The following is a 10,734-nucleotide window of genomic DNA, read 5'->3' on the forward strand; positions in this document are numbered from 1 at the left end:
TTGCAGGATAGGGATTTTGGTCTACAGGGTGGAGAGCAAAGCACGGCATTTATTTCAAACAATGACAAGGAACTGATCAGCAATGAGAAGAGAGAAAGTCTGGGCAAGAAAAGCCATAAAATGACAGAGTACCTAAATCCTGCAGCAAGAAGGAAGAGTAACAGTAGAAAAGCATAAAGATATTCAGAAAACCCAGGTAAGAACTCATTGGACATGAGCCTAAACAAAAATGGAAATACAGAGAGCTGCTGGTGTCTTACAGAAAATGTGTTGAGGGCCCCAGCTCAAAATCAACATCATCTCCATTCTGGTTTTGTTATTTATTTGATTTTAAACTGTTTTAACTGCAAGGATGGCATGCAGGGAGTAAACAACGAGCCATGGGCCAGGTGGGAGAGAGCTGGAGCTGCATATACTGGCAATGCTGCCAAAAGAAACATCCCTGAAAACATGGCTTTGCTTAGATGCTTTTGAGGATCCCACTGAAAGCTTATTAGTTCTGCACTGATGAAGTAACACACAATTACATCTAGCATTCACAGTTTGGGGGGCAGATTTAGATACCACAGCACATTACAGGGAACAGAGCAGCTGCTGATTACAAAAGTTAGGGCAGTAAAACTTCTCCAGACTGCTGGAGCTCCCATGACACGAGCACTCACCATGTTGTGTTTGAGAATCCTCTGTACCACTGGGGTGAACACCTCGATCACCACCATGGACCGCGGGCGCTCTCGGCAGTGCTGCAACAAGCAACAGGTCATGCTGTGAGCTGCAGGAATTATGGACATGGATCTCCCCTGGCTTCACACCCCATGCAGGGATTACCCCAAGATTAACAAGGTCCAAGGGCTAAATTAATCGTTCCTGGGATTAAGGCACTTGTAACACTGCTCGTTCCTATGGATCTGCTGGCATCTAGTAGAAGATCCCCATGGGAGCTCACAAACTGTGCAAATTCCCTTCCCTGGTGCCTCTTCCTCCCAAAACTCACTTGCAGTGTACCATTTTGGGGTCTTATAACCCTTTGGTCAAATTCAATTGAAGACTGCCAACAGTTTTAAAAGGAAAGGAGTTGGGGACAGGAAGTGATGTTCACAGGCAGTGTAATATCACAAACCTCTTTTCTTTGGGATCCAGGCTGAAAACCGGTGGTGGAGCTTGGAAGGTACCAACAACCCACTCTCCCATCACAGAATAAAATATGCAATCATAATGTATCAGTCAGAGTAATTTAGATTGGGAAGGAACTCTGAAAGTCATCTGGTCCAACCCCCCACTCAAGGCAGGGTGGATTTTGAAGATAAATTCTCCTTCTCATTACCCTGGTCCACTTCAGTTCTGGGAAGTCCATAACCTGTTTCCCTTCCTTCAACTATACACACCCCATCCCACACATTTACAGACAATTATGTGCCCATCTCTGATAGAGATCAAAGGCAAAAAATTCCAAATCAGGAATAAAAATGCCTCGAGTCTGAGGCTACAGATGACCTAAGAGTGCTTAAAAAAATGCAAGTCAGAGGAGTTTCTGTAACTTGACTCAATTTCTGCAGAAAGAAGCAGCTGATGAATAACTCTGGATGGGAATTACAAGCAGCATCCAGAATGTTTGACAAATGCATACCCAGTCATCAGTAAGCAAATTTAAGCAGACTTGAGACTGAAACACAAACAGGCCTCAAGGAAAAGTAGGACTTTTAAATCCACAAGGTCTGCAATCCAAAGTACTCAGAAGTTTATGGATAAAGGATACAAAATGCAGCACAAGCATGGATTTACCAGAAGAGAGTCCTTATGATCTTCTCACTGCCATTACCCAATAACCAAATACCATAAGGGCTGAGTTACACACATCTGAACACAGTGGCTCCAGTGATTTCTGCATTAGCTAAACACAACATGCAGTAGGACACCTCTTGTACCCAGATTGAGGTGTAGAAGTCTCAAAATTTTAACTCTCACACAGTATCAGGACAAAACAGACTGATATACTAAGCATATGATTGTATTTATCATAATGGTGCTGTTCAGTATTCCAGTATCATTGCTTGCTGACCAAACAGTGAAATCAATCTGGGCAGGAGGTAAGGAGTTTAAAAAAACCAACCTCCCGCTCAAAGAACTACATTCATATACTACTAGGAGATTTCAGAAAGCAAAGCTGTTCTGATACCTTGCAGAAGAATTCACAGAGGTCAGGAGGAGGGTGGTTGTTTTCCAGCAAAGGAGCAATTGCCTTTAAAAAGAAAGGGAGAAAAAAGAGAAAAATTCAATTACAAGGCTGTAACTGGAGTAAGCATATTGCAGGGAAGTACTTTTCTTGGGGGGATAAAAGCTCACTTTTAGAAAAGGACAAAAGCATCAATAAAGAAATTAGAGGTGGGCTGTGTGTTTATTTTACAAGTAAGCTCAAGCACACCTCTGCTATGAATCCTCAGAAAACTCTGCTTTTAACTACATCAGTGTAAATACGTAAAACAGGCAAAGGAGTCAATGTTTATAATGGTTTCAGTGGAAACAGGAGCAGACCAATTGCTTTGGGATGTAATAAAGCAAGGATGAATCTGGCTCACTGTTTCAGTTAGAACATCTCCCTAAAAGAAAAAACTGAACACCACCACATACACATATCCTTTGTGGAGGAGTTCAAGCTCTTTTTTTGTGAGGAGTTCACCAAAAGCAACCTAGCACTGTTCTTACCTGGGAGGACCCTATTTATCAAAATCAAGCATCTAACTTTGTAAAAGCTGAGATCAACCATTCCTTTTGTTGCTATGCAAACCAATGTGCTTATGCTGGGTAAACACATTAGAGGTTCATACCTGCCACTGAGGAGGTAATGAACTTATGCTGTTGTTACTTCCTTTGTAAATTAGGAAACGGTACTACAATAATATATTCTGGAAAAGCCTTTGGGCTTTTCCACTCTTCAGTTAAAGGGATTCCCAGTATCCATTTCAATGTAAGACACTAAACACAGCAGTCAGGACATTTTGTATTAAGCAACTGAACACCAGATATTTTATCTGGATGGCACCTAAGGCAGCCTGCTTTGGTTTTTGCTCTCACTCTCATCTCCTTACCTAGCCCTGCAAGTCTGCTTGCAGTGGCTGTGTTTCACAGTCACACACAAACAGATCAAGATTAGTGTGAATTTTAACAATGAAACCCAAGCACATCTGCAAAGCTCTGTTTGGTTACACATAAGAACTACGAAGTTTCTACTCATTATCATGTGCCATCCTTCTGCAACTGTCCACTCCTCCTCTGGTGGTGGCCCAGCCACAGGGGACTGCTGGAGAACACAACCCCATCCAGTGAGACCAGAACATCCTCGCTGCCCACCCAACACCTGAGCTCAAGATCTTTCTTAAACCCACCTTTGGGACTGTTTGCTATAGGACCTGCCAAACCAACAACAGAGACGGTCAAGCAGGTCATGGCTCTGCTTCTGTGGTCAGTGTGGAAGAGTGACAGTTTGAAAGGACCTTTTCCTGTGTTTTCCTTACGAGTGCCATGGTCAAAAGCAGACACGTGCTGTCCCACGTTGCCCAGCCGTGGCACCACGTGCTTCCCCATCCTGAGCAGGAAGGGATTGGTTGGGATATTGATTTGCTCCAGCACCATCCAGAGAAGGAAAGCTGGTCCCATCTGCACAGCCAAGTACTGTGTACTTTCCACATGCTACATAAATACACAGTATTAGCAATACTTTCCAGGAATAGCCCAGGTTATCTGGGTAATGGCAGTGAGCTCTGAATGCCCAGGACCTGCCAGCTCCTTAATGGCTTGGGCACAACCTACACGAGGACAAGACTTGAACTGAAGAAGCCATTACCCAGAACAGAGGAATAACACAGGCTAAAAGGACCTTTGGAGGCCACCTGGTCCACCTTCCCAGCTCACAGCAGGGCCACCTCACATCTTTCATTAAAAAATCCTTCCCCCAGAAACAACCAGTTGTAACTGGGGGCCTGAACTACCCTTGGCACTAGAGTTAAATGAAAGCTATAGCCAAGAAAAGTAAACGCTACCTCAGAAACTTATCTCAGTGGCTGATTCCAGCTAAAAGGGTATCTTAAACAGCAGTTCAACACAATTAACACCTACTGGCAGCTACCTGCCACCTTGTCATTTTACAGAAAGAGTCACAGAGATGTGATACAATCAGGTGGTGGTGAGGCTCTAGATTGGATTACTGGGAAAATCTGGAAATCGCCAGAGATTGAAATTAAATCACAGTGATGGGGAACCAAGTTCCTCCTCCCTGATAAACTGTTGAGATTTTATACTTTGTTTCACAAGCAACAGAGCTGCCATTTGATTCACTTCTTTCTATGTCTAAATAAATGTTACCTACAAAAAAGCAAAAAGTTGAAGAGGATATTTTTACAAATAAGTTAGCAGGGGGTTAAACTGGAGTGACACATACACATATCCACACTTAAAACAGCAATCACTTGCTCACATACCCTCAGCAATGGAGACATTCTGCCCCTCAGGAAACTACTCAGCCTAAGGGTTTTATAGGGCACATCTGGAAATGATGGGGTTTGACTATTTAAAGTACATATATAGATATGGATATTGCTGTGTAGCTTCCTAAGGAGGCCATTTGGAGAGACTATTAACACTCAACATGCTGTGCTCTCTCACACAGGCTGACGAGAAAGCTAATTCATCTATGAAACAAGGAAAGAGAAATTACAAAGCCACACAAAAAATAGACAAATGGTTTTGATTCCTGCCTAAGCTCAGCAGCATTGGTAGAAAGGCTTTCACATTTGCCCTACTTCACTGGGGCAGAGACAAGCACTAACAGAACTGTTATCAAACAGTATAGATTTGTCCTCAGCTTTTGACAGAAGGATACTCACCACAATAATGCTCTCGTGGTCTTGAGTGGTTAAGTTGTTGTTCTGAAAGAGTTGAATAGAAAAGAGATGAGTGAGCCAAGAGCACTCTTGAGTTGGTACATCAGCACACACAGTCCTCAGCTACCACTAGACACAAGCAGAAAGGCTCAAGACTCAATTGCTTATTTTCTGAATAAAAACCATGGCACTAAAATCATTCTCCTAAAGAAGGCTGTACAGAGCCTGCTATGAGGGATGGTGCAAGCCTTCACTGCTCCCTCAGCTGAGCACACAAACACCAGGATGCCAGAGAAGGTCTCATTCAGTTGGAAAAATAAAGCCAGCAATACATTTCTTTAAAATGTTTTCTTAGGACAAGTTGTGTGTTTCTACAAAAATTATTAAAAGGATTGTTGTGGTGTTGGATACCATTTGCGGCCAGTTTTTCCGAAATTCTTCCTTTAAACATGGTACCAGGAAAAGCCAATAAATGGACTGGAAGTCACCTATGCTACCACCTATGCAGACGAGTTTGCTCTGTGCTTTTTCAGCAGCATGATCCATCCAGAGGTTACAGAGTTGTGAGTTGCTAAGGTTTTTGACTACTGCAAGAAAAAACAATAGTGGATTTTTTTGCTTATATCAAATCCTTCACTATCATATCAGAACTAAGACATGAAAAGCCTGCTTGACATTACATTTCCTGTCCATGAAAAATTAAATATTTGAAACAGATGTTATAGGAGGACGATAGATAACTCTGAAGAAAAATATTTTTCTTTACCAGAATTAGTAAAAATACAATAGCTACACAGTTAATTTATTGGTGTATATATATATGTACAAAAATTATTGGTCATGGAAGCAAAGCCAATGGAATAGAAGTCAAAGGGAGTTTTACCACTGACTTGAGTCAGACCATGATAAATTTACCTTGGATAATTAAAAAAACCAAAGAAACAAAAACTAACCAAGCAAAAAAACCAAACCAACAAACTCAAGATAAATGGAGCTTGTTTTGTTTCTAGAAAGCTACGTAACATGGGTCAAACTTTCCTTCTCCCCAGCAAGTGCAAACTCCACTCAAGTCAGCAGAAGTCACGAGCAGACTCATGGGCACAATTTTGACAAGTCAAGTTAAAATAAAACCCACCCCCAAGCTTTTAACTGTTTGTCTCTCATCTGAGAGCAACAGGAGCCCTGCTGAGGCCGTACCTCTGAGAGCAGCTTGGAGACAATCTCCAGGGGTGCCTGGTGGATGGAGTCGTCCTGCAGCGGGGACGTCAGCGCCATGTCCACCAGCGTCCGGATCTCCTTCAGCACCACCTCCCAGCGGCTGGGGTTACTCAGCACCTTCTTGTACTTGTAAATCTTCTTCTGCAAGACATGTGAAAGGGCCACACTGACACCACCATAAACCCCTTGAACAGAGCTGTGCTTCCTACTGCCCAAGTGGGCTGCTTTGTGTTTCGAGTTTTGTCTTTTCTGGTGGCTGAAAAGCTGTACTTGCAACATTTAAATGGACAAGAAAACCTTTTATGTTTAAGCCAATTTCTTCTGTGGAAGCAATGAGAAACCATGATTCTTTTCATTTTAAAATGAGTTTTTTAACCCCAGAGTGTCCCTCTTTTCATCATCTCCTCTCACAAACACCTTCTTCCTCAGGCTAACAACAGATACCTGCTATCAAACTGTTTCTAAAGCTTAAGTCCTTTTAAGAGACTCATTAAGCAAGGGGGAGAGAGAGAGGCCATCAAAACATCACTCTTATGGATCCTTTATTCTGAATGTAAATTCACATTCAGAACTCATTTAAATCAATTTCACCAAAGCAAAAAAATCTCGTAGCCCAAGAGGTTTTCTTTTCTGTCTCAAAGGACCCTGAAAAGTTATGCTGTCACTGTCCAGTTGTAACAGAAGCCAACTTGTAAAGTCTCCAAATCTTCCATACAACAGCATTTCCACTCTCAAGAACAGCATTCCTGATTGCCTAACTCCATCTGCCCCAGTTCCCTGCATGCCCCTGACCATGACCAAGCTATTTCACCAACTGCCCCATCCCCAGCTGGACAAGCAGAAGACAACTCTTACTCCTCAGCAGCCATGTGACCGCAAACTACTGGAACAGAGGCTGCTTTATATTATAAATAGCAACCTTTAGAGAAAACCCACCCACCCAAATTCCCAGAGTTAGCTTGATGGCACTCTACAAATTGAAGGAAATGATGATGAGTATTCAAATGCCACTCCTGAGAACAACATGAAGGGCACAAGAGAGCCAGGAGGGGCTCCACAAGAGCATGGAGGCAGTGCCAGAGGCAGGGAAGGAGCTCTGCACTGAGGGACAGCACTGCCAGGACCCCACCTTGTGTTTAGTTCACACACCCTTCGCCTCTCCTCTCTGCATGAGCCTGGTCCCCTGCAAAAAGGGATGTTGAGAAGTCTGGATGCATGCTCAGGTTTATTTAACAGCACCGGCTGGGCACTTCTCTGTTTACATGAGAACATCGGTGTTTTGCACTAAAAACAGATCTTACATTCCTCGGCAGCATTTCCATGAAAATCACATCAACTGCCCATTTTGTGCAGCTTGCAGGTTCAGCTGCACATTTTGGGCTATACAGCAGTGTACTAAATGCAGAGGACTTTGCAAAGGGCTTGTGTGCTTTGTTTAGTTTTGGAGCTTTGCGGCTCCCGGCATTTCCCCCTGCACTCGCCCAGGGCAGCCCCAGCAGGAACCATCTGACCAGGCTGGCTCTCTGCTTATCAGCCACTTCCTTCCCATCGTGCAGCAGATCTACTGCTCAACAGCAAACAGCCACCTCTGTACTCCCACCCAAAACACGAGAGAAGAGAACAATGCAGAAAAATACAGATTTCAAATGTACTGGGTTTGTCAGGATTGTTAGAAGGGGAGAGGAGAGTGGCACTGGGCTGACATGTAAAGGCTGATAAAGCAATCCAATTATCTTTTTAATTAAAATCATGCCAAGTACAAAAAACACATTGGCAGTGTAGTTCACACCTTCAGTGCCTTTTAAGCCACTGAAAAACTAAAGGAACGTAAAAACATGCTGCAGATATTATCAAATGTGGCTGGGATTTCAGAACTGCACAATAATCTTTGTACTTCTGAGCTCCTTGGGAGAGAGAGAATCCAACAGTGATTTTAAGCTACCAGCACTACTTCCACATCACAGATTTCTTGGACTCTTTGGGAAACCTGAATCATAGAACTTAATTTTTCTTATTCATGTAGTGCCTTTATTTAGGGTCTTTTTGTTAGACCCACTCCAGCACTAAATCTAAGACAACCAGACAGTTTTTTAACTGGAAACAACTCCTTTCTGACTAATTGAGGACACTAAATCAAGCTGGCTCAACAGACACAACTTCCAATGCTGAAGCTTATTCCTTGGCCCTGTACTGTGAAGAAGTCAAACTCAAAGCAGAATTGGAAGCTGATAAAACATGGGGACAGGGGGAAAATGAGAGCTAGACCACTGGGTTATTGCATCCCTGCCTGCTCTGGGCTGCCCCTTTTTGGGTGAGCTACAACTCATTTGCAGAGCAGCTCCTTCAGCCTAAGGGGCAGCTGCTGAAGGAAACTCTTGCCCAACAGGACACTGCTCAGACAACTCCACCACAAATATCATTCTTTCGCTGTGAAATCCACTCTTGCTTGGGATGAGGGAGGAGCAAGGGAGTTTTCCTTTCCCTTTTAGAGATGCCCACTAAAAGTCAGAATTCTGATGATGCTGACGCACATAAGAGGGAAGACAGCAGGAGCTTTACTTGCTGCCACGCAGGGGAGACCCACCAAAGCTGCTGCTCAGGGCAGGCAGACAGGGACTCAAAGGCAGCACCAGGGAATAGCCACCTCTGCAGACACACCGAGCCTGCTGCAAGCGCAAAATCCAAACTTATCAGTGTGTGCTTCACATTTCCAGCACAAAGGATTGCACCACACTGACAGACCGAGCTGCAGTCTGACATTATGGGAGTCTTGAGTGATTGTGGGAAAGCAGCAGAAAATAAATAAATAAATAGAGGAGCCATCCCCAAGAGGGTTGAACTCTGCCGTCCTGAACCTTTGGCCATGGTTACGATGCTGTTTTTCTCAGCAGAATGCTTTTCACTGTTGAGCGCCTTGCTGAAAGCCTCAATTAAAGGCTGAAACCTATCAGTGGGTTACAGAAGCAATTTGCTGTGTCTCAGCAAGCACTTAGGCAACACCAAGCCATCTGCTCCATTCTACCTGCACTGGCTCTGGAGCAGGGAGCAATAATCACTCACGAGCTGAAAAACAAAGCTGCCTGGTAAGGACCCACATGGAGAACAGGAATGTCAGTCCAGGGGTTCACTCCCCCTGGATGCAGGTGTAAAAGATGCCTTCAGTTGTTGAAAAAATTCACACAGCATTTATCATTAATTGCCTGAACAACAAAAATACCAGGGTAGGATTCCAGTTTCTAGTGGGATTTCACTAAAAGCAGCAGCTCCTGTGAAAATTTATGTGAGTGAAAATAAGATATGCCAACTTGGAATTTGACCCTCCTAGTTACTGACCAGCCAGAGCCACACAGCCAGTATCACTCCAAAATCTTGCCATGCTGACTTTAAATGCAAAACCACTGCATTTAGTAAGTACCCAGAAGAAGCAGAATGAGGAGAATAAGTGACAGTGGCAGGGCATCCTTCATTCTCAAATCACTCTAATTAATTAAGTCTTGCAGAAACTCAAAGACCTAAGTCTCAATCCTCTTTAACAGGAGAAAAGAATTGAAGTCCACATACGAAAAATTATTTTTCTAGACTTATTAAGCTAGGAAATGTGACAAAAATCTGTAAGCAGTAAGTTTTACCATCAGTGCTCAAAAGCCTCTGAACACTGCTGTGAACAGAAAGTTCAAGAGAGCCTAGAAAACTTTCAGCTTTTTTAAAGTAAGATCTTCATATGTTTTTCTATCCTATAATGGCTTCATCTTGTAGCCCTTGCTCATACACCACTTTCTTGGACAAGAATGGTAATACTGATGTAGTCAACAGCTAAGAAAAATGGACTCTAAATGCACAAAATCAGCCAGCATGGAACATACGCCTTGTTCAGCCCTAGCAAGACCTTTCATGTTGGAACATCTTAAAGCAGCCAGCACCCCTGATCCAAAAAGGGAAAAATGAAGTTAGCCTTTTTGATGACAAAATTTCATCCCTGCTTTGCCACTGCCAGCCAGGGAACGTTCTGTACTCTCAGGAACCTGTCACCCCATCAGCAAATACTATCTCCATTACATAAAGAAAATTAATGGCCATCCCTAATGCTGAAGAGCCTGCTAAATTCTATCTCTCTTTCCCCTTTACCATGCACAGTTCACAAAGGATCGCTCGCTTCTTTAGCGAGGATGCTGGAGCCCCTGCAGGAACCGGAGAGGCTGGAGCTCCTATAGGAATGAGAGAGGCCGGAGCTCCTATAGGAACGGGAGAGGCCGGAGCTCCTATAGGAACGGGAGAGGCCGGAGCTCCTGCAGGAACGGGAGAGGCCGGAGCTCCTGCAGGAACCGGAGAGGCCGGAGCTCCTGCAGGAACGGGAGAGGCCGGAGCTCCTGCAGGAACCGGAGAGGCCGGAGCTCCTGCAGGAACCGGAGAGGCCGGAGCTCCTGCAGGAACCGGAGAGGCCGGAGCTCCTGCAGGAACCGGAGAGGCCGGAGCTCCTGCAGGAACCGGAGAGGCCGGAGCTCCTGCAGGAACCGGAGAGGCCGGAGCTCCTGCAGGAACCGGAGAGGCCGGAGCTCCTGCAGGAACCGGAGAGGCCGGAGCTCCTGCAGGAACCGGAGAGGCCGGAGCCCCCGCAGGGACGGGAGCGGCGCGAGCGCCT

At 44.4% G+C, this 10,734-nt stretch overlaps 1 protein-coding gene across 1 annotated transcript in view; it reads right to left on the bottom strand.

The window, feature by feature from the left end:
• CMIP (c-Maf inducing protein) overlaps nucleotides 1–10,734 on the bottom strand; it is a 61,907-nt gene that overhangs the window by 28,281 nt on the left and 22,892 nt on the right. The window contains exons 3-6 of the mRNA XM_017741026.1: nucleotides 6,075–6,236; nucleotides 4,881–4,922; nucleotides 2,177–2,239; nucleotides 663–743 (exon numbers count right to left, since the gene is read on the bottom strand). Coding sequence (XP_017596515.1) covers nucleotides 663–743; nucleotides 2,177–2,239; nucleotides 4,881–4,922; nucleotides 6,075–6,236 — 348 coding nt within the window. The remainder of the gene's footprint in view (nucleotides 1–662; nucleotides 744–2,176; nucleotides 2,240–4,880; nucleotides 4,923–6,074; nucleotides 6,237–10,734) is intronic.

Source organism: Corvus brachyrhynchos, unplaced genomic scaffold (genome assembly GCF_000691975.1).
Source record: "Corvus brachyrhynchos isolate BGI_N302 unplaced genomic scaffold, ASM69197v1 scaffold26, whole genome shotgun sequence".
Taxonomy (NCBI): Eukaryota; Metazoa; Chordata; class Aves; order Passeriformes; family Corvidae; genus Corvus; species Corvus brachyrhynchos.